General features: G+C 32.6%; 3 protein-coding genes across 3 annotated transcripts; 1 reads left to right on the top strand and 2 right to left on the bottom strand.

Annotated features, from left to right (window-relative positions):
* Positions 1 to 669: 669 nt before the first annotated feature.
* Positions 670 to 5,891, bottom strand: LOC107431768 (pentatricopeptide repeat-containing protein At5g14770, mitochondrial). The gene is made up of 4 exons (XM_060812570.1): positions 5,572 to 5,891; positions 1,792 to 5,122; positions 865 to 1,289; positions 670 to 784 (listed from the first exon to the last, which is right to left on the bottom strand). The coding sequence occupies exon 2, from the start codon at positions 5,037 to 5,039 to the stop codon at positions 1,962 to 1,964; it is 3,078 nt and encodes a 1,025-aa protein (XP_060668553.1). The 5' UTR covers positions 5,040 to 5,122; positions 5,572 to 5,891; the 3' UTR covers positions 670 to 784; positions 865 to 1,289; positions 1,792 to 1,961.
* Positions 5,892 to 7,292: 1,401 nt separating this feature from the next.
* On the top strand, positions 7,293 to 13,186 carry LOC107432184 (nucleotide-sugar uncharacterized transporter 1). Its single transcript, XM_025074095.3, has 8 exons — positions 7,293 to 7,609; positions 8,278 to 8,420; positions 10,164 to 10,315; positions 10,428 to 10,633; positions 10,729 to 10,822; positions 11,802 to 11,968; positions 12,093 to 12,263; positions 12,572 to 13,186. The coding sequence occupies exons 2-8, from the start codon at positions 8,330 to 8,332 to the stop codon at positions 12,843 to 12,845; spliced, it is 1,155 nt and encodes a 384-aa protein (XP_024929863.1). The 5' UTR covers positions 7,293 to 7,609; positions 8,278 to 8,329; the 3' UTR covers positions 12,846 to 13,186.
* Positions 13,187 to 18,494: 5,308 nt separating this feature from the next.
* LOC107406783 (auxin efflux carrier component 2) lies at positions 18,495 to 21,667 on the bottom strand. Its single transcript, XM_048465449.2, has 6 exons — positions 20,263 to 21,667; positions 19,727 to 20,021; positions 19,494 to 19,579; positions 19,233 to 19,390; positions 19,005 to 19,081; positions 18,495 to 18,916 (listed from the first exon to the last, which is right to left on the bottom strand). Exons 1-6 carry the CDS (start codon positions 21,557 to 21,559, stop codon positions 18,850 to 18,852), a joined length of 1,980 nt encoding a protein of 659 aa, XP_048321406.2. The 5' UTR covers positions 21,560 to 21,667; the 3' UTR covers positions 18,495 to 18,849.
* Positions 21,668 to 24,848: the final 3,181 nt, after the last annotated feature.

Raw genomic sequence — 24,848 nt, 5'->3', positions numbered from 1 at the left:
TTTTAGGTAAACACATTTAAATTTATTTATACTTGGATTCTATTGAATTCAAAATTTGGTAACAAAGATGCCCAAATTTATAATATTGGCATTACATCTGTAAATGTATCTACGAATAGTTGTTTAAATTTCTTTTAGTTTTTTTTTAAAAATTGAAATCTATATGAAAAATGACAATAATTGTCCGTTTTATATTTTAGATATTTTTTTTCTATTATTTAAAATTAATTTGTATGACTTTAAACATTTCAGTGTCAATATCTATTTTTCCTTCTCTTTCTCCTCTTCAAAAAGTTTTTACAGTTTCTATATTTTTATTTATTTATTTATTTATTTATTTTTAGTTCTGAAATCTTATTTACTTTTACTCTTTGACAACTTAATTAAGCACTTGCTTTCAAGTTCAAGTAATCAGATTTTCTTGAATTCTTTATTTTCTCTAATAAGAATATAAATTTTAATAGAAAAAAATTACAAATGACATCCCTTCATAGAAACAAAAATAAAAAATTTAATTCCTATATTTTTGAAGAAAGTGTAAAAGCCCGGACCTTTTCAAACCAGACATTCTTACCAGACTCAACAGGAAGCAAGAATAACAATTCAAAGAGCACATATTATTAATATAAATGATCAATATTATTTAACATAATATATGATTAAAATGTGTCTTTCTCGCCTAAAGACACAAAACTGCAGCTGGGGCACTGCTGCTGGGGGATAGATCCATGAAACCAAACTGGATATTGCTGCCAAGAAGAATTCATTGATGATTCTGTTGAACCTGTAATTAGAGCAAAAGTATTTCAGTTAACATTAGGCGCATACTGCCAATGAGAACCCTAAATCATAAGAACAGCTTACCAGCGTAGAAATAAAAATATTTTCCAAATCCATAACACAGAGAATCCCAAAAAGAACCAACGTTGACATCGTCAGGCACGGTTGACGTCCATCAACACATAAAACATGTATCCCATTCATAGATGAACAAGGTTTTATGAATTTTCTGTTGGAATAGTGACATCAGGTTCAAAAATAGCATTTGCACACGAAGTCACCAATGAAAGTTTTCGATGTTGTCAGGATTCAGGAAATTTATTCACTGTACAGGAGGAACTGATCATGTTTCAGTTGCATTCATGTTATTATCCTGTTTGACATGCCAAAATTCTGCAAAATGGGCTTAAGAAAAAGGTTACCATTTGTGAGACTTAAATCCACATGATGCGAAGTGTGGCTGTCCATCCAGATTTTGCTCCAACAAATTTGATGCCTTCCTCGAATACCTGCAAATCTTAACAGCCAATGTTTAAAATAATGCTGGATGGAATTACCTATTTATCTGTTGCAACATAAAGACAGATTAAATATGTAAAAAGGGATAAGAGAATATGTTTATTTTAAAATCACTTAATTCTTTCAAGATGAAAGTCTGGAATTTTAGATCATTAAAATGTACTAATACTTGCATGCACCAAATTTTGGATTCACAGATGTGGCACTTGCTGGATCTTACTTATCTCTGCATATAACCTTCATTTTGTTACAAAAATATCATGCTGCTTATCATTTGGTCTCCAAAACGTGGTTCCCATAGTTTTACTCTATTATAAGTGAATTTTTAGACTATAGACAAATGCTTTTTTGTGCAGTCATTTAAGGCAGCAAACAATTATCCTTATATAAGTCCAAATATATATATAAAGAAGTATAGATAATACATTAGTAATTTAAAATAGAGTTTCAAACAAATGTTCATCCATTAGAAATGTTTAGTTAGTTGCTTACCACATATAAGGTTCTTCGAGGACTTGGACTCCAATTAAAGAATAAGCTGCCTGCAGTATTCCATAATTTGACCATTGATCGAGTTTGAGTTGCAGGTCATATCATGATGAGTATTTGCTGTTTTCTGCTTCAATCCATCTATCACACATTCTTTGTCTTGTATAGTTTCTTCAAGAGCCTCTAAGCATCAGCTTTCTTTCCTGGCCTAAGACAGCACTGATGCATAACTGGGTCCTTTTGCATGGAGCATACTGTTTTTCCTTCATCTCTTCATATAATCTTTTTGCCTCAGCTTGATACGACCTTTTCAGCATCCTGTCCAGCTGTGGCTGCTTTGATAGTTTCCACCAGCCATAGATAAGTATGTCATAAGTTAAAGCGTTGGGATCTTTTCCTCTTAATTGCATTTCATTCATTAGCTCTCTAGCGTGGCCCATCTTTCCCACCTTAGCAAAATCATTGATAAGCACATTGTAGGTGCTTGTTTTGGGAGCAAAACCTTTATTTACCATTTCACAATAAAGTTTCATGGACTCCTTTTTATTTCCAATCTTACCATGACCAAAAAGCAAAGTATCATAAGTAGAATTATTAGGGTCATATCCTCTTTCTTTCATTTCACGAAATAATTCATCTGCCTCTCTCGTCAAAGCAGCACCTGAAAACCCCCGTAAGAGAAGATTGTAGGTTTCAATGTTTGGAGGAATTCCCTCAGCCAACATCTGTGCGTATGTAGCACAAGCCCTTGCTAGATGGCTGCTTTTACAATATGCGCGTATAAAGGCATTGTAAGTGGAAGTATCCACTAAAAATCCTGCACCTATCATTTCTTTCAACACTGAAGAGGCTTTTTTTGTCATCCCCAGCCTGCATAAGATAGTTATGAGATTCCTGTAAACAACCTCATCAAGTCTAAGCCCAAAACCTACAAGTTTCTCATGCATTTGCAAAATTACATCAGCCCTTCTACTCTTTGAAGATGCATCAAGAAGAGTTTTATGAGTAGTAGAGGTAGGAAGAGTCCCGATGAGCACCATGTGTTCCACCACATCCACTGCTTTATCACTTGCATCAGCTTCACAAAGACCTTTTATCAGATTGTTAAAAGTTGTTGTATTCGGCTTAAATCCTTGGGATTTCATCTCATTCCAGAGCGAAACAGCATCTTTTAAGCTCCCTTGTCTACAGCATGCATTAATCATGGTGTTGTATGTAGCAGCATCAGGAGTCAAACCCCACTCCCGCATTAACTCCCTTATCCCACTGTAGATGAATTGTGTTTCATTCTTTCCAGACCTCAACAGACCATTTATAAAGACATTGAATGTAACAACATCAAATGTTATATTTTCGTCTTTCATTTCTTGGAGCAAGTTAATAGCAGTTGAATCATTTCCCATTTTAAAGAAGCCATCTATTAGGGATGTGTAGTTAACATGGTCAAGCTGCAAGCCCCTGGAAGTCATACTTCTGACCAATTCCTTAGCTTCATTCATCCTTCTGCATCTTTTCAAGTTGTTGACAAAAGCATCAAGTATAAAATTGTTTTCCTCCAATCCTGTCAGTTTCATTTCCTTATAAAGATCGATAGCCATTTCTTGTTTACCTGCCTTGAAATAGCCATCAATTAGAGTTGCATAAACAAAAGCATTGGGGAAGATATTTCGCTGCCTCATCTTGCTCACTGCATTTATAGCTTCATGAAGCATACCTTTCTTCATATAACCATTTATGACTGAGGAGTAAGTAATGACATTTGGATCAATGTGTTTCTCCTCCATTTCTTGCAATATAGAAACTGCACGATTCATGTCTCCTAATTTGCAATTTCCATTTACCAAGGCAGAGTATGTGATACAGTTTGGAATCATATTAAGCTTCAAAAATGTCTGAAACATGTTCTCAGCTTCATTAGCTTTTCCAATCCTAAAGAGTCCATCTATCAAAACAGTAAATGCCACCACATCAAAAATAATGCCACGTACCACCATTTTTCCTTGAAACGTAAAAGCCTCCAAGGCAGACCTTGCCTTAAACAAGGAATCAACAAGGATAGTGTAAGAGACATGATTAGGATGTACACCCATTTCTTCCATTTCCCTAATTACTTTTTTGGCTTCAGGAAACTTCCTATCCTTGCAAAGGCTGTACAAAATGTAACTATAAGTAACTACATCAGGAAAAAGTCCGCTCATGACCATTTTTTCATACAGTGAACAAGCCTCCTCAAGTTTTCCTTGTTTGAAGTATGCATTAATGAGTATGGAGTATGTAGCCAGGTTTGGTTTTAAAGCTATGTCCTCATCCTGACTCCGAACCTTATCAACCAAGCAGCCACAACCTTCATCCCTCTGGGAGCCTAAAATCTCATCAAAAAGCCTCCTGGCCTTTTCAAGATCACCCATCTTGCAAAACCCATGAATTAGAGTATTATAACTAACTATATCAGGAAAATAACCCTCTCTATCCATATCCTCCATCAAGTTGAGTGCACGACTCATCTCTCCAGTTTTGGAATATCCACTGATCAAGGTATTTAGACCTATTTTATCCTTCGTAATTCCACCCCTAACCAAATAATACAAAACTTGTTCTGCATAATCTACAAACCCAATTTGGCAAAACCCCTTAACTAATATATTGCAAGTATAAGAGTCAATATTTATACCCATTTTCAGCATTTGAGACAATAACCCAATAGCCTGATAAGCCAATCCTCGTTTGCAAAAGCCCCAAATGACAGTGTTATATGTAACAGTATCACTTTCAGAATTTCTTAGCATATCCAATGCCATACCCAGCTTTCCCATTTTCAATAAAGAATGAACCAATATGTTGCGAGTGAAAATATTGGGTGCAACCCCACAAGAGACCATTTCAGAATAAAGAAACCATACCTGTGAGACCAAACCAGATGCATTAAATTCGTAAAGGAGTTGGTTCCACAAATGCATGGAGGGAACAAGCCCATATTTTCGCATAGAAGAGTAGGCATCTGATGCGTTGGAAAATCTTCCACATGCTAAGTAAAGTTGTATAAGGGTGCAAAAGAATGATGCATACAGGTGAGTCTCCGATGTTCGCATTTGCATATGGGTAAGAGAAAAGGGTGGTGGGCTTTGAGGGGGCTGTGGGTTTGTATGATGGTGATTGGAGCAGTAGTGTTTGGAAGATGGGACAGTTAAGGATTGAATCAGAGAAGAGCAGCAACGAAGGGCGGCCGTTGCTTGTTTATTAGAACACAGCATCTTTTTCTTGATCAGAATTCTATTGGTCTTTCATAGGCAACAACCACCACTACCAGTCCAGCTTCTATACAGAAAACAAAATCCTAGAAAATTCAAAACAGAATGAGTATCAGATTTTGGAATTTCACGTACTGCTAGTTCAAATTCTCCTATACCAGCATACTTGTAAAAATTGAATATGACTAAAACTTTTGAGCAGAATGAAGTCCAATAAGAACCTAGAAAACCATGCTTAATTGCTTATTCCCATGCTCCAAAAAGACATTATTCCAATGATCCAATCAAAAAGACAGCTGGTACGTTTAGGAACAGTGAAAATACATGGAAAAATCACAGAAAGCAAAAGGAAATCTGTCTGACTAATTGCAAATTTATTATTTTTGAACAGTGAGCCATGCCTAAATGCACTAAAATCATCAGAGAAAAGAAAAAGGGTTAGCTCAAAATGATACCAATCGGAAAATTAGAAAAAGGGTTTGCTCATATATGATACCAATCAGAAAATTTTAGTGTCTAAAGGCACTAGAATTACCAGAGAAAAGAGAAAGCTTCACCGGGACTACTGAAAATGGGATACAGAGAACAGCAATGGTGGTGGATTGGAAAGAGACCAGCAACGCCGACGGAGGCTTATCCAGGACTGAGAAGCGGCTTGGGCTGTTAATGGAAGAAATTGGTGGCCATGGCCGCCGCCGGGAGTTGGGTACGAATTGACGGTGACACAGAAAGCTCAAGGCCTTTCAATATTGGCCCAAGCATGGTTTCCTTCTATTGGGCTTAATAGCTTTTTCCCCTTTGGATTTGGGCTGCTGGCTTTATGGTCAAAAAATAAATAAAAAAATTGCACTCGAAGTCTCAAATAATGTTACAATTTTTCTTTTTTGCTAGGTACGAAATTGTTATCTATCTATGTGTATTTTTGAAGGAAATATGATTTTTCAGAAAGTATTTTCATCACTATTTTTTTTTTTAACACACAAAAAAACAAAAAAGCAAAAAAAGAAACCTAACATCTAATCAGTTGAAGTGACTTTAATATTACCTATCACATCCACAAATATTTAAAAAATAATATGTTACTCATTGAAAACGACCCATAGTTTTTATATTGTTCATCGTAAACTACCCTTGGTTTTTTTCATTTTTTTTTTTTTAAATGCCCTTTTTTTTTTTTGGGGATAAAATTTCAATGGATTAAACGTACAAAGCATAAATGTTTCTTCAATCATAATTTATAGTAGCAAGTAAAAGTTTTTTTTTTTTTACAGCACCATAAATAAAAGTACCTCATTGATCTATTGTATTTGTCTACAAGAAATTAAGAAAAAGCCTCCTTTATTTTTTTTATTATTATCTAATTATGCTAATTCAAAATTATTGATTACAAAAAACAGTTTTTTTTTTTTTTTTGGTTACCAGGCCATCGTAAAAGGACACGTTTCATTTCTATGCTTTCTTACTCTCTAAAAATAACCATAAATATTCATTTAAAAAAAAAAATAAACAAAGTTGTTAAAATATGTTGTTAGATTATCTTTAAAGGATAAAAAGGGATAAAATACCAACATTCTATTTTTTCCGAAGGAAAATAACAACTTGAATTATGTGTATATATGTATACGTTTTTTTATGTGTATATATATACTTTATAATTGGATAAATATATTCATTGGGTATGTAAGCAAGTTGAAAACAAGTTGATATTGTTTAATGTAGGATTTATCGTTTACTCCATATATTTTAACAAGTAAAATTCGATATGCACACAAAAAACAACTGTATATCACTTATCATAAGAAATTTTAAAATTTAATATACACCATTGTTTTCAGAATTCCAATGGCTTCTGCAATCAGAATTGTCTCTTTTTGTTTTTTTGTTTTTTTTTTTGTTGGCCGAAAGTCTTATACTTATCTTATGATGAATAAATAAATAAATCCCAATATATGACTTATCGGGCCAATTTACAAAGTTTGGATTTTATTTTGAAAAAGATACAAACAAAATAAGAAAGGAAAAATATATATATATAAAAAAAAAAGGGAGTGAAAATGATTTTGCTAACATAACAGCCAAAAATTTAAAAATAAAAATAAGGGGCGAAAAAAAGAAGATAAGGAAATTTGCTTAATTTAAACCGCAAAGCACAAGTAATGGATATATATAAGAATAAAAACACTCTTAACTTTCCTATGAACGAAAATGATTAAATATTTTTCTATAAACATTTTATTCTCAAAATGTTTGCATCGAAAAAGTCTAACTTGGTATAAAAACTAAAAAGAAAAAAATGATATACCAATAACCATGAATTTTCCAAACCCAAAAACAAAAATTATCGATTCAAAGTTGAAACATTTTGTATTTTCCTTGGTGGGGGAGAAAATAAAAACAGAAGTGTGTTTGGAAGCTGAGAAGCAATCACAAGTGAGTCAAGCGGTTAGGTGGTCAGTAAGTCACGAGAAGAGCAGAGAAGAAAAGCAGGAGGACCAAGAAGAAGACAATACATATGGTCACATGGACAAACATTTTTGCTCTGATAACACAAGAGTGGTCGCATTTTTTTGAGTGTGGGTGTTTTTTTTGCATTCGCTAAAAACCACCTTCAGATATTGTTGTTGTTGTTGGTGTTGTTATTGCTGTAAATGCGACGAACATAATCATCTGCAAACCCATTTTAATTTTTGGTCCCCCAAACCAAACCCCATGAGAAAAAAACAACCCCATGATGAAAACCCATTTATATTTTTCCTTTAATATTACATAAAAAAGACATTAGCAGCATTTCACATTTTTCTCTCCCCTGTTTGTCGGTACGAGACTGTGACTTTTTGTGCGTGATTTTCTCTTTTCTCTCTCTTTCTATCTCTCGCTGTCTTTCTCTCTTGGTCTCCGACAGCTTCAAATTTCCGCTATCACCGCTCTTAAACCACGTGTCCCATCCCGTTTTCGCTCTCTTTTTCTGCCTTGGGGACGGATATTTATTTAATTTCTTTGTTTTAATTTTGGGCAATTGTTAGTTATTAAACTTTAATTTTAATTTTTATTTTTTATTTTTTTGTCTTTGGTTTTTGGTTTTCTTATACTGTTGTTGTGTTTTTACTCTGCTTTGCTTCGGCAATGGTGGTTTTTCAGTTCTATTTGAACTTAGTGAGCTGTCTACTTTGATCACTGATCTATCTCTCTACTTATTTTTAACTCTTTTTGAGTTCTGGTTCTTTATTGGACTAAAACCCAGAATCAGAAGCCAGCTTCATTTTCTCTGAGAGAGTGAGAGAATTTTGAAGGGTATGCTGTGTAGCCGTAAAATGTTTGATTTCTTAATAAGAAAAGATGTCAGGAAGATTCTTAAGCGCAAGGATAGTGATGCTGGGGAAAAAGGTATGGGCTTGTTCACACTGCTTCTGCTACTGATACAGTGTTACCTCTTTTATGGCACTGCCTTCAATTTTCTCTGATTTATTCCATCTGTTATGGATTTACCTCCCATTTTTGGTCATTTGGGCATCTGGGTGTTATAAATCACAAGCTGAAATTTTCAGCAATGTATTTCTTGCATCCCTTATTCTTTTGTCATGAAGGGTTTCCTGCTTCCGTCTGAATGGGTGCCAAATATGCATTTGGTTGGTTATTGTTAGGGAATAATTTTGGAGTTCATGATTTTCTTTTCCTCATATCGTTCTATGCTTTCGAATGAATTCAAGACTTACTGCATTCTTTTCTGGTCAACTTCTTGTTTGCCTTTCTGGAAGTCATCCTTGGTTTAGGAATTCAAGACTTACTGCATTCTTTTCTGGTCAACTTGTTGTTTGCCTTTCTTGAAGTCATCCTTGGTTTAGGGATTCAATACTGCATGTTACTTAGACCTCTTGTTTTGTGCTTTCTTTAGCTAATGCGTTGAGAATTTATGAAGTCTATCATTTTGCATGTCCATATCTATGGAAAAATTTTCATGTATAGTTGATATTTGTGTTCTTATTAGATATATTTGTGCTTGCGTCTTGGAGATTCCCCCCCGGAACTGAAAATGAAAATCTAGTGCCTTTTACTGTTTGTGGCTTAGAGACTTCATATATTGAACTGGGTTATTGAATCTGGTTTTCTTTAAATTTTTATATTACTTATGTGGCCTTTCTATGTATATCAAAATATTTTTGCTATGTTGTTGAAGGGATATCAATGGAGACGCAATGTATTTTGCAACTCATATTTCATTTTGTTAGGTTCATTTGCAAAGAAGAGTCCTCTTTCTGACGTTTAAAATGAAATTTAGGAAGTCTATAAATTTGCATGTATGGATCTATTGGAATACCTCAATTGAAGTACATGTTTGAGTTTTGTTTGTTAAATGGCCTCTGACTGGAAGCTATATCTGAAAAAAGTTTAAAACTGAAAACATAAAACAGGACATCCAAATGAGTTTTACAAAAATCGTTTACAAAACGAGTTAAATTCGGGAACCATCAAGTTGGAAGATTTAAAATGCAATGATTTTTTTCTGCAAGTTGGAAGGTTAAATTAGGAAGCATCAACCAAATGAGCTTTCAAATAGTTTAGGTAAACGGTTCATAATGCTGTGGCTTTTACAACCATGACTCTGAGATGAATGTGTAAGCTGGAGATGTTGAATGATTAATTTCTTAGATGGAAGTCAGGTGCTAATATTTTCACTGGCTTTGCATTGTCCATGTCAAACAACTATAAAGTACTTTTGCTCATGAAAACCCTCAACCCCTCATTGATCAACTTTGTCTCTGGTAAATCCAATTTAATTATCATATCTATGTCAAAAGTTCATAAGTTGCTGGCAAGAATCAATATAATGGCTTTCTTTGAACTTAAATAGCAATTATGCCTCCTATACATAGTTTTTGTAACCATGACTAGATTTTATTGTGTATAGTTTTTGTACCCATGATTAGATTTTATTGTGTAGCAGCAATTATTTTTATTCATTTATTTTTCACGATCTTCGAGCACTTAGTTATTTGTACAACCTTATCATATGTCTCTATCTTTCAAATTGGATTCTAGTTCATATGATCAGTTTTTTCCAAGTTCTGAATCACATTAATTTTTGAAATATTTTATGCTACTCATTTTCATTTTTTCTCGTAAATTCAGGTAGAGCTCTAGAAGACCTTCGAGCCTCTCTTTTTAATGGATTTCGCTCATCTGAAGGTGCAAAGCGTCAGCAACAACGCATATGTGGGCCTGCTGCTGCTCTCACCTTCAATTTTGTGGTTGCTATTAGTATTATTTTCATGAACAAATTGGTTTGTATACTACCTTTCTATCTATTTAATCCAGCCTTAATTTCTAAGAAATAAGAAGTGGTACCATGCCAGTTGGTAACTGCTTGGCTTTTTTGTTTTTTTGGTTCTTCAGGTGCTTAAGAATGTTGGATTCCACTTCCCTATATTACTCACGTTTATTCATTATATAGTAAGCTGGTTATTAATGGCCATTCTGAATGCTTTTTCTATCCTACCCGCTTCTCCCTCAAAGACAACTCGCCTGTCTACTTTATTTACACTTGGCTTTGTTATGGCCCTATCCACTGGCCTTGCAAATGTCAGCTTGAAGTATAATAGGTATGTTATGTTTTTTCCATTTTCCTCAGTAGTTTAAATATATTTTTTTTCTTCTGAGCTCTAATACTAATATATTAACGTATATGCATCTGCAGTGTTGGTTTTTATCAGATGTCTAAGATTGCAGTCACCCCATCAATTGTTCTAGCAGAGTTTATATTATACAAGAAGAAAGTGTCTACTGTCAAGGTAACTGCCTTCTTTTTTCTCGTCTGTATGACTTATGTGTTTGATGGCATATTACAGTGTCACCCCATCCATCTGAAATGTATATTTTGTATCTTAGACTTCATGCCAGGTCTTAAAATGGATGTTGTCTATCTTCACTAAATGCAACATATCTAGTTTCGTCGGAGCCTCTGAGGGTGTAAAAAACAAGTATACCTATATATCTAATTAGTGCCACATATTTGTTTACATGTATTTAATTGACACAGATAATGTTGTAAGTGGAAACTCCAGATAGTATAAAAAATTGGCCGGGATGACTGTATAAAACAATATGTTTTAAAACGTTGCTGTGCATTATAGTTCAATATACAAACATGTGTATTTATATATTACTTCATGTAAAAAATGTCAAAACAAATGACAAACCTTTATCTGATTTTCAAAAATATTTAAGAAAAAGACTTATGTTGCTTATTATGTTTTTCATTTTAAGCCAAATGAAAATGTTTATTTCATCCACTTGATTCTGATATTAGATAAACTCTACATGAAAAGATGACATAATTTTAATCTAGATTAAACTTTTAAGAAATTGGTAGAGGACCAGTGAATTGTTGATTCAGAAATAAAAAACAGTAATAAAATTCATTGAATAAATGACTTTGTTTCACATTGAATATCTAATCATTTCTAAACGTTCATATTATTATAACATTAGATTTTAAAATGAATTTCAATGTTTATTACTTTATTCTCCAGTGGCAAAGCACATGTTCCTAATATATATGTATGTAAAAGCGTACTACATGCTCATGTTGGTATCATTTCAACTATATATACCCTATAAATGGTGTTTTCCTAAAATATGAGTACTCATTCTGTAGATATTATCTACTTGTTGCAATTTGACATACTTCTACTTCGTTTTATTATTTATGTATTTTGAAATGCCATTACATTATTAGGTTGTGATTTCCCTAACTATGAAATATTTCAGGTTCTAGCTCTTACGGTAGTATGTATAGGTGTTGCTGTTGCTACAGTGACAGATCTGCAATTCCATCTCTTTGGTGCTTGTGTGGCACTTGCATGGATAATACCTAGTGCAGTCAACAAAATCCTCTGGTCCAGTCTTCAACAGCAAGAGAATTGGACAGCTTTAGCGTATGTGATTCACATTTAGAACTCTTTAATTTCTATTAAATTCTCCTTGCCAGTTTTCTGTTCCTAACATATATATATATATATATATATATATGTATATTAACTAAGTTGGAGTGTCAAACAGGTTAATGTGGAAAACAACACCAATCACCTTATTCTTTCTGGTTGCTTTAATACCTTGGTTGGATCCACCTGGTGTCCTGACCTTTAATTGGAACTTCAGTAACACTATTGCAATTTTTGTGTCGGCTGTTCTTGGTTTCTTACTCCAGTGGTCAGGCGCTTTGGCACTTGGGTATGTAATTTTCTGTTCTTTTCTGTTCGGCTACACCATGATAAGGTCTTTTTTGTTTCTTGGTTGCGAATGCACCTTAGCCTCTAGATCTGCTTTTTAACCATGATAGTTATATAGCTTGTATAGATCTTCCTGCAAACTTGTAAGGTTTTTCTGAGTCTGTTTAAACAAAATTAATGAAATGGTGAACATGGTAATGTTTTACGAATGAAACTGTTGGAAAGGAAGCATTAGAGTTCAAGATATGTGAACTTCTTGTTTGGTTTTCCTTTCCTTATATTCTTTCTTTCTTTTGTCAAACTTAACAGGGCTACATCTGCTGTCACACATGTTGTACTTGGGCAGTTCAAAACATGCACCGTTCTTCTCGGAAACTACTATATTTTTGGTTCTAATCCAGGTACGACAAGTATCTGTGGGGCATTCACGGCTATAGCTGGTATGTCTGTTTACACTCACCTCAATTTGAAGCAGCAACCAACCAAAGCTTTACCTCGACAAGCCTCTTCTTTATCAAAATCTAAACTGAGTAAAGAAAACGGCAGCATAGAAGATGGAACTTATGGAAGGGAATCTGTTTAACAAAATTATCTGGTTACATAGGTGAAAAGAAAAAACCATAATAACTGACTTCACCAACATTTCATTTGATTGTTTCTAGGCATTTGACATCTGATCTTAGGATTGTAGTTCTATATATATATATATATATATATAATCCATTTGTCTAATGAAATGATCATGATTAGCAACGGTTGTTACTCTATGTTGTTGCCTGCTCGAACCGTGTTTAGTGTAGAGTCTGTAGGGTTATTTGCCACCATATTGACCATGAAATGATCATTGTATATATAATGAACTATTTGGAAGATTTTTCACAGGAATACAGCTAATTTAGGGTTGCTATTTTAGTTTTGTTTGAAGTGCAAGTGCTCTACATCTTTCTTGCTTAAACTTTCTAGTAACTTTGTCAGCACTGGCAAATGGAATTGTTCTGTGTTTCTCTAAATCTGAAATACCCTGTGCCAAGGAGCAGGTTTTTGTTCCATTGCTTTCCTCCTGGTAATCTTTCCATTTATTGAGCACGTATTTGTTTTTTTTTTTTTTTTGGGTTGACTCTTAAGCATGTATTTATTCTGTAGGAGATGCTATTTGGCTATTGGCACTTGGTAAAAAGTAAAAATTGATCCTTTTCAAGTTGGAGGTCAATTGAGCTTATTAAGAATCCCCTTTGACCCTTTTCTTTTTCTAGACAGAGATTATCATTAAACTGAGAATGTGGTATGAAAAATAGGGAAAATTACAGAAACACTCTTTTTGTTTTATCAATTTTGTAAATATATCATTATATTTTTTTAGCAATTATATTACCACCTCTCAATTTTTATTTTTCTTAAAATATACCCTTTTTATGCACATTTCCCTTTTAAATTTTCACACGTAAATAATCACATTAAAATATATATTCATATATAGTGTACAATCGATTAATACGTAATCGATATATACACATTCTTAAAAAAGAGTAACATTCATTTTCTGAAAATACAAAGGTATTTATGAAAAAGTTACTAAAGTGGAGAGGGTGCTCCCTTTGGAATTCTCCACTATTGGGCTGCTTGTTGTAATCCGTTGATAAGAATCCAAGACCTTCTTGACTCGAATTGGGCCGGCCCCTTGACACATGGTATAAAGATTATAATGTTGCCTTTTGGAGGTAAAGTAATCATATGTATATAATTATAATATTAAATACCACATAATTTTTGTTTTTTTTTTTTTTTTTTTGGTTTTAATTTACTACATATTTATAATATTATATATTAAATATGTAAAATACTACATATTTTTTGTTGGGACAACCAAGAAAAGTCATTATATGCATCAATGTTTTATAACTTTTTTATTTTTATTTTTTTACGCTGTTTTTATCTAAACATAAAATAATCGTTAAATTGTATGTCTATCTAATGGTTTCTATTGAATTTTTACACACTCATGCACAACTTTCTTTTTTATATACACAACCGGAACAATCTATAATGCTTACATCTTATCTTGATATAATTAAGCCTAGTATGAGATTTTTTTATTTTTTTTATTTTTTTATTTTTTTGTGGTTTTGTTTTGTTTTGTGGTTCTTAATAGCATATAACGCAAACAAATGGAAACCCAAACCTATAAGCACTTAATATTTAATTCAAATCTATAAGCCTACCTTGAACATAGTTCTCCACTACACCATTGAGTCGTGTTTAATGATGTTTATTCTAATGCATATTATACCATTATAATAATTGAAGAAATAACTAGTAGCTAGTTTGACCCATTTCAAATATTAGGTTTCACCAAAGTTGGTCCAACAACACATATATATTATTATAAGAATATTGAATATAAAATATGTCAGTTTTCAAAAATCAAGGACTAAATGGCTAATACAAGTACCTAGATGCCTAAAGTACATGAACATCAAATAATTAAACAATTAAAAAGCACGCAATTAACAAACAAAAAAAATAATAATAATATCACTCTGTTCACGGCATAGCCGAAATAAGTTTTAAGCTAGTTCACATATAACTAATTAATAAGTTTCTCCTTGCTCAGATTCAAAATCTTGATCAAATATATGATTTAACAAAACGTGTAATGACGGTGGTATTAAGGGGAAAATTATAAATCTTTGATATGCAGGGAATCTGTTTGACAAAACTGTGTCAATGAATTTTTCAAAAAATGGTGTTCGTGAATGTTTACAAGTTTTTCTTTCCAACAGGATCTCCAAAGCTTGATTTGCTGAACCTCGGAAATTGAAATCCTCATTAAATTAAGTTCTAATTAATCAATACCCCAAAATTGATAAACCCCAAGAACACTATAGCTAATAAGACTCACCCAACACCAACTGAGAGAGAGCCACATGGGCCAGAAGTCATGTTGTCAGTGGATGCATGGTGTCGGAGTTTCAGTTTGCAGAAACTTCACAACTTCTTTTTGTTTATTGAATGAGAAGTTTGAAGAAGATGACAGGGAAATTAACAACATTTTCATGTGCTCCTGTGCCTTTTTGCCAAACCTCTTCCAAAACTCAGAAAAAGGGACACCCTTTTGGCTGCATGCCCACGTGAGGTCGACAAAGCTTTAGTATATAATAATGCTAATGTTAGTCATAATTATACGTAAATGATACAATTTAATTAAATAATATAAATATATTTTATATATCCCTGAATTCCACGTATCAGGCATTTTCTTTTTCTTTTTTTTCTTTTTTTTTATTGTTTTGTTTTGTTCTTCATGCGTAGATTGCTGGCAGGATCATCATGATGTGGTGATAAGAGAAACCAAAACACATATGTACTGTTTTGATCTAATCCATACATATATATATATATATATGGTATTTTTTGTCATGTTTCAGCAGCTGATCGAATTATTTTTGTCAATTTATTCGTCAATTTGCTACTTGGAAACTTGTTAGATTTGTTTTACTAATAGCTAGATGTATTTTTTTCCCCCTTTATTTTTAATAGAATAGACAGCATCTTTAATTTTCTCCCCTTTTTCGATGCAACAAATTCGTTCCACTAAGTGAACAAAATATTTTATAATTAAAGATAAATAGAAACTTTATACTGAAAAGTAATACCTTGTCTACTTTATATATATATTTATAAAAAAATATTACTTATTATTACTGATAAATAATTATCACAATTTAAATAATTATTATTAAAAAAATTATTTTAAAAATTTTAATATAAAAAATTATTAAATTTATTATATAAAATAATAATCACCACCGGTACGATTTTATTCCTATAGTTAGTATGCGTATGTAGATAAGGTGTTTCAGAGTTATGAAAGAAAACTTAAATTTTACTTTTTGTGTTGAATTTTCGATTAGTCAAAGATCAGTTACAGAGTTTATCAATAAAATATCCACTAACAATGTGCCTGGTTATTCTTTTAAGAAAGACCATCGTATTTGTTTGAGGTCACATTCATATTTTATTTGGTCTTTTCCAATCATATTGCTGATGCTATATATAACATTTACCCCAAATTTAGATAATAAATTTGGTCCTTGGACATGAGTAAATGCATATTGTATTGCTTTACTTCTTTATATATAAAAGGCAACTCTTAGTATTTTAGTAAGGAATTCTTATTTATAATTATTTTTTGAATTAATAAAATAATATTTAAAATACTAACTAATGTGCATGTCATGTAGATCATAAGTAATGAAAATTATTATTTTAGAAAGGGGGATGCAGATCATGGTAGAAGGACTGATTCAGTGACTAGCTACAATACAAAGTATTTTTGTTGAATTAATTAATTATAAGCATAACACTCAAGTGTAAAGATAGATTAGCAAAAAGAAAACATATAACACTCTAGACAAACGCCAATTTTGTCTTTACCAATATCTGCATATGAAACTTAATTAGTTTTAAACTTTCTAATTGAGTGGTCTTCCACAAAATATCTAAGCCAAGTTCATCTATACCTTTTATGAAATCGATAAGGAATCTACCAAGTTATTAGATCCCCCAAGTTTTACCTAATGAGTGGTCTGCACAATATTCCTTGGCAAATTTTTTTTTTCTTGGACATAAGATTATCAAAATTTATTCAAAAACAAAAACATCAAAAGACAAAATATTAGCCAAATCTAGATGGTTAATTTATAGGGTCCCAATTTTCAAAGGTTGAGTGCCACTAAAGAATTCCTTTAACATCAATCCATTACACTGCTATATTAAAATTTTGTAGTACAGAGTAAAAAGTGCAAAACCAGTCCCTGCCATATTCCTTGGCATCTTGTATTAATTTGTTTGTATATTTAATCTATATATATTTGGTTGCATTTCATTTGAGAAAGTTTCTATGTTACGATTCTTATATATAGATACATACAGATATATATATAACGTATAACAAGAAAATTTAGAATCAATTTTTCCAATATTATGATGAGAAAAAAAAAATAAAAAAGAATTAATGAAAGTAGAAATAATTAATTAACTCTAAATATTCTTATTGAAAAAAAGCAATAAAAGTTTGTATACGTTGTAAATTGTAATCTTTTTAAATTTCGTTTTTGCATGTGCTATATATAAATTGTCTTCGGATATTTGTGATATTTGGAATCCTATATAGACAAAAAACTAGGAATCAGTTTAACCTAGTTGTAAATGTTTTACATGCCTATTGTCTAGTTGGGAGTCAAGCCAAAATGATGTACTTCACTACTTGCATTAATTTTGAGTTTCCCAAACCTGTACGTTGCGGTCAATTGATCAAAGCCGGCTATAGAAGACCCTATCTAGTAGAGAAACTTATTCATCCTTAGAGTCAAAGAGACAAATACTTTGGAATTACCATTCTATCCCTACATTCAAATTGAGAATTACCATTCTAAACTTTGGAACCGTAAATATTACATGTGAGTATCAAGTCGTAGTAGATATGGAGCGTACATTTATTAGTATTGTTATCATCAGCAAAAAATTTACTAAATATATTGTCCATTCAGCAGGAAATTGGCTATCTGATAATTAACAATATTGATATATCAAGTAGTATATATATGCATTAGGGATGAGAATCTTATAATTTTTATTTCTCTATCTCCATCCATTTCTGATTAATAATAAAAATTTTGACTTCTTTTAATAAATAATAATTTATTTATCTTTTTTTTTTTTCATTATATGTTTTTAAATAAAGTAATATTATATTGATGAGGGATAAAAATATATAAGAATATGAAAAAGAAAACAGATAATAAAAAACAATATATTATTCTTACTGAAACAATTTAATGGCAAAATTTATGCAAATTTTATTTGTTGAAAGCTTAATTTCTATCTTATATTGAATACCTAAATATTCATTCTTCCAATTTAATTAAAGAAGCATTTATTTGTGGTTTTAGATGCCCGTAATTCAATAAACATTATGCTTGAAAAACTGCGGCAACAAAGTCTAACTTATCTTACATGCACAAACTTTTTAAAAAAGTCCCTCAAATTTTCCACTTCAAATCCCAACAAATACAAATCATTAAAAAAAAAAAAAAAACGCAAAAAGAATTAAATGAAGTTAGGCGGCAGTAATATGGAGAGTGAGAGTTAAGTAAAGAAACACATTGATATTAATGTAACGAAACAACAAAACACAAACGTTTTTTTTTTTTTTTTTTCACCTTTTTTTTCTTTTCCTTTTTTCTTATAAAAAGTCCTCTTGCTTTCTAAGTCTCTTTTCTCTACTGTTTCTCTACCATGGGTAATAGAAACACAAAATAAAGTACAAAGTTAATTACTAGCACTAGCTGATAAACTAAAACAAAATGGCTTTTAAGAAGCGGCCCGGTGTCTAAATATATTTTATATGTTAAGACCCAAAGGTCACATGCAGAGGTTCATATAATTTGGTTAATGGGGCACTGAATCCAATGGCATATCTGTTTTACTAAAACACAATTTCCATCATATTCCATCCACCTAATCCTGACTTGGATTTACACTTCTTATATTTCCCTCTCTTTCTTTCTCTATCATTTCCCATAAAATTACAGCCCAAGCAGCACATAGTAGAGTATTGTTATGGGCAAGGCGACCAGCATTCCAAAAATGACCCTGCATATATATAATCCGAAATAGAGTAAAATTAAATATTAAAATCTCATTTCCAACCCAAATTAAATAGATATATAATTAAACTTACGCAGTGCTAAGTATGTCCGCATGGACATTGTATTCCTTGGCAAATACAAACGGGACTATTCCTTGTGGAAGAGCAGCCTGAAAAATTATAAATAAATAAATAAATAAATAAATAAAAAAAGGCAAAACCAATTTATTACTCTATATATATATATATATATATATATTAAAAATAGTTTTCGTTGTAAATTATTGTTTAAAAGACTATTTGGTAGATGGAAATTACAACCTGAACGATTGCAACATGTAAAAGAACCCCACGAATACCAATGGCAATGGCGCAAGCTGCAATCACTGCTGGACCTGTTAAGAACCTGACGGCCATTGAAAACGTTGCCACAGCTTTACCACAAGCTATCAGCCTTGGTTGTAAAGCCATGAATAAACCTGCAGTTTTTTATTTTGTAATTAATTATTTTTCATATTCAAATTGAGAATTATCACCTTAAATTAAATCAATTTCGTGGCAAAATTAAGATAAAAAATGTACCTAGACTGAACATAGCCATTCCAAGACCAGCATCAGATAATATTGAAATGGATCCACTCACAATTTTTGGCATTTGGACATCCAACCTGCATAACAATATTCATAGATTTCATTAAACCGAATCTATTTTTGCAATAACTTTGCAACTAGGCTGTTCTTAAATGTATGTATTTAAGATTTTGATAATGTATGATTAATAATAAGTAGAGAGAAAGCATAATAAAAATAGGTACTTGTAAGATATGAGGGACCAAGCCAAGCCAAAAAGACTTGAGTAAGTGTTGGGGTTTCTAATGAGCTTCCTCCAAACCATGATTAGTATAAGCCTTGTCATGACACTTGCAGGAGGCATTTGGTGCTTCTTTTGCTCTTCAACTCCTCCTCCCAACTTATCCCCTTTCTTATGGGGCTGGCAACTATATGGAGAACCACCAAGAGGTAACTTGGGTCCTTCTTGATCTCCATTTTCCAAATCATGATTATTCTTCCTTGCAGGACTCATATTCTCAATCAAATTTTCATGCATTCCTGCATACCCCCAAAAAAGAAAAAAAAAAGAAAGAAAAAGAAAAAAGAAAAAAAAAAGTATCAAGATTAATTAATTGTTTGAGCTGCTACCAAAAAGTGCTACAATAAAACAACAAATTAATATGATGTCATCTAAAAGTCAGTTATATGTCAGTTATGTTTGAAACTTTCCATGAAAATCAATCAGAACAAAGAGACAAAAAGAAAGAGAAAAAGAGGTGGTAATTTTGCTGAATTTTACCTCTTGAAGCAGGAGTTTCATGTTGAGGAACAGCTTTGGAAGAATCAAAATTGACATTGGCAGGAACCCCAAAGTCAGTGGAAACAGCTCTATTAACTGCATGTCTCATATTTCCTTCTGAAACTGGTGAAGCACTTGAACTCCATACAAACATATGGAGCTCCTTATTATTATTATTATTATTATTATTATTGTTACCACCATTGCCACCACCACCACTACTCTCTTTCTTCTTTTGTACTCCATTGCTTGTAGAACCAGAAAAAATGGGATTCGGTGGAGGATACGAATTAGGAACCAAATTACCTCCATTAAACAGCTCTCCACTCATGCTTCTCCCTCCTCTTTTCTTGTTCGCAGCTTTCAACATCTCTTCGTCGAAATTCGAAGTCCTCGGCGTCGCTCCTTTCGAAGATTGCAACGAATATACATCTCCTCCATAACCACCTTGAAAACTGTTCGTATATCCATGCTTAGGACTCGGAGCTTTACTAGCAAACATTGCATAGAAATCAGTCTGATTGAAGCTCGAAGCTCTCGGTGTCGGTTCTCTAGAAGACTGAACCGAATAGATCTCCACTCCGGTGAGGTTCGACGCTCTCGGAGTTATAGAAGTTATGGAATTCAATCCATGAGATTTGTTGAAGGAAGAAACCATAGAGGAAGCAGCTGATCTCCTCACAACGACATGAAGCTTACCGTCGTCGCCGATTTCGGCATCGGTTTGAAGAGGTTCGCGGCCGTTGAGCGAAACGACGTCGGAATCTACGCGGAAAGAGGTGATGGAACCGGCGGTTTCGGGGAACTGCTCGGAGATGAGAAGCTTAGCTCCACGGTATTCGAACATGAAGAGCATGAGAGTGTACCAGATCACACTCTGCAACACAACGATTTGAACCATGAGAGAGGCGGAGTCGTTTCCATACATGGCTTTCAAGAGAGGGATTCCCATGACGAGAGTGTTTGGGAGGGTGGAAAGCGAGAAAAGCGTGATCATCCATTCGAGGCTTCCGCGTCTGCTGAAAGTCTGCCAAAGAAACAGAGCTGCGAGGATGACGACTTTCTGAAGAGAATCGGCTGCTATGAACTTGTAGTTCATCGCGTATGGATCGTTCGATGATATAAAATGGAAAGACAGCAACGGGACAGCAAAAACCGCCACGAAACGGTTGATTCCTGAGCATTGATCCGGCGTGAAGATTCTCCACCACCGGACCGAACCGTATGCCAGTATCATTGCTACATACAGAGGAACAATCGCTGCCAGGACATCGTAGATATCCTTGCCGGTGATCATGGTTTGGAATATATTTCAAGCAAACCAAAAAAAAAAAAAAAAAAATGAAGAAATTGAAGAAGAAGAAGAAGAAGAAGAAAAGTGATACTTGTGAGTTTTACAGTCTCTCTCTTTTTCATGAGATGAAGAAGGTGATGAAAGAGAGAGAGGAAGTGCAAAAAGAAACTTTATCTTCTCTCTTATAGACAAAGTTTCTTTTTTCTTTTTTTTATTTTTTCTTTTTTATTTTTTATTTTTGGAGTTGAAAACAACAAAAAGTTCAATTAATATGATAGGGTCCCGAAGAGTACGTAGCCAAATGGTGTTGATGCAGTGACAAAGTTAATAGCAGTGAAGAAAGATATCATTATAAAATGAGTACCTGTCGAGACCAGAGAAAAAACAGAGATTTAAAAAAAGAAAAAAAAAAAGAAAAAGAAAAGGCAGATGTTAAATAAATTAAAAGCGGAAAGAAAATTAGTGGTGCAGATTTTACTTTCCAAGAGAGATAGCATGAGAATTTGGACTAATTTCATTGATTCAAAATCTAATAAACTTCATACTAGATCCTAAAAAATCTATTTAACTTTTACAAGTGGATTCTTTTTTACAATGTTTCTTAATACTTTGTATCTATATAGTATAATGTAAAAATTAAACGAGAATTAATTAAAAAATCCATAGCGAGCGGCATTGTAGTCGTTAAAGCACATGAAGGGGTTGGGGGGTTATGCAAAATTGAGTGATCTTCGGTAGCAGCAATGATCTGTCTAACATTTAATAAGCCTTCCGGGGACTCGGGCCCTGCACCACCACCACGAGCTCACCTTAATTTTTTAGGCCGTTACTCTCTATCTATCTATTTATTTTTTGTCTAGTTTTTTTCGTTTCAAACAATTAATATATATATATATATATATGTTACATGTGTTTACATTATATATGTAAGTATGTATTAATTTATTTCAAACACAAAACATAGGTAATATATTATATGTACGTGTATTTGATAGAAAGATGGAATATATATCCAGAACGTATTTTCTTTTTTATTTTCTTCAATTTCTTCAACTATAATATGTATAATGATTATTTCATGCCATTTTTCAAATGTTAGGAAAATGATATATGGACTGAAAGGAATAATTTCAAACAATTTATATGGACCTTTCTATATATGTATTTCTAGCTTGACACTTTTTTTGGTAAGCCTAGCTAGTCTTTATCTTTGACAAAATCAATTAATTTATTACACTAATTAAGTCGGTTTTTTTAATTGAGTAATCATGAGTTCGGTCAGGAAAAAAAAAAAGGAAAAAAAGTTGGTATGAGTTTTCAAAATCATTTTTGGGGCAGATATTAAAAATTAGGATTAGGGATTTTAATTAATTGAGGTTAGGTTACAAATTAACCACTAAGTGGTCCCCTAAGTGATAAACTAATAAAATTTAGGTTTGGGAAGTAAGAAAATACATAAATAAAACTTCGAAAAGGGGCATGAATTGTAAACAGCTCATTTTCTATTTTCCTCATTATTTCTTGCATATTTTGAATAACGATTTGAAACTTGTTTTGTAAAATGAATTCTTGTTACCAAAGATAAGAAGGTAAGCTGTTCATCCTAATTACAAGAAGGATCAACTCACAAAAGAAAAAAAAAAAAATTCTGCAGATTGTTTACATAATTAAATAATTTACGTACAATTTTACCACTCAAATTGTTCCTTCAAACATAAGCAAAATCAAAACCAAAACACAGCACCACAAGAATTCCACAAACAACTCATAATTCAAATACACAAAATAAATCAAACTTCAATAATTACCAAATCCACTAATCGTCCTTCTTAAGAAATAATAAAAGAGAAGAAGGAAACTCACCGGAGCATTTGTGGTTGCCCTTGAACCATCGAAGGTCCAAGGTGCTACCTCCATTACTAGGGGCTGCCAGAGGTTTTCTTGTCGTTGATTATTGTTTGATAGCTTATCAATAATAGTGTTATATTAGCTATGGCAGAATGTGAGAAAGAGATAATATGAGAATGAAAGGGTGGCCAATAGAGAAGCCGATGGAATATTAGGGCCAAAGAAATATCATAAGAAAGATCATAGAGTGACCAATACAGCAAGTGTTTGTTTGATTTGTTAAAAGCTTATTTAACAGCTTGTATCTTGTTAGGCTTAATTAACTATTAACTAAGGTTAGTTGAAAAAGACAGTTTTTTCAGTTTATTTTTAGAAGGTGGTAGAAGCTCAATCATATATTTCGTACGGTATATACAGAACAGCATTGTAAAACTGATTCATTCAGTTCGATCAAGATATATCAACTTAAAAGGCAAAAGGAAAACACTAGCTGCTTTCTAAAAGTGATATATAGATATAGATAGGGCTGGTATTATAGACGAAGTTAAGCATCATATGGTGAAATAATCATACACATTCATTAAATCTATACAATATGTACGATTTCACGACTTTAGATAGATGTTGTCTACCAAGTTATTGATGACTTACCCAACAATAACATTTTTGTATATAAGCAAATGTGTGTGTTTTTCACTATTAATAGGAAAAGACTGTCCTAAAACTTTATCTAACAAAGTTCAAACCATGCGTACGATTATACTAAATATATAGATATAAAAATATTTATAGATATCTTTCATTGGAAATATGAGCTGATCGATATCTAATCTCTATAATTCAATTAGATATGGGATTATAAATTTAGAACCGATATATGCAAGTATCATCTCACATAAAAGGTTTTTTTTTTTTTTTTAATTATTATTAAAATGTCATTGTTGGTGTATTATTTGAGACCTAAAAGTATTTTGTCAATGCTTTATGTCTAATGTTCTATTTCTGCTTTCACATTTTGGAAACGTTTATGCAAAATTCGCCTCACTCATTGACCTCATTGTATTATTATTATTATTATTTTGGTAATAAAACTGCATTCAAGCACAAAAAGGACCCACAAGAGGGCTTACAGGGAGAAATAGGAGCAAAAAACTCTGGAGGGATCTGATCAAGACCAGAACCCTCCCATGTACAATTCACACGATTTTTCAAATACCACCTAGCTATAAAATCAGCACGTTGGTTCTCTGAAAACTCGCTCTGAGTTAGACAACGTCCAACCGAGAATCCCATCCACTAGGTTTTATGGATCTTTGCATCCATTCTCTCTCTCATTCATTTTCCTCCTAGTTTCTACATATTTTTTATTTTTACGCTATACAAGTAGAGGCCCATAATTAAGGCCCAAATGAAGCATGGACTGTAAAAGATGTTGGGTTTAAGG

The sequence above is a fragment of the Ziziphus jujuba genome, chromosome 1 (assembly GCF_031755915.1).
Source record: "Ziziphus jujuba cultivar Dongzao chromosome 1, ASM3175591v1".
Lineage (NCBI taxonomy): Eukaryota > Viridiplantae > Streptophyta > Magnoliopsida > Rosales > Rhamnaceae > Ziziphus > Ziziphus jujuba.
This window is presented reverse-complemented; position numbering and strand designations above follow the sequence as displayed.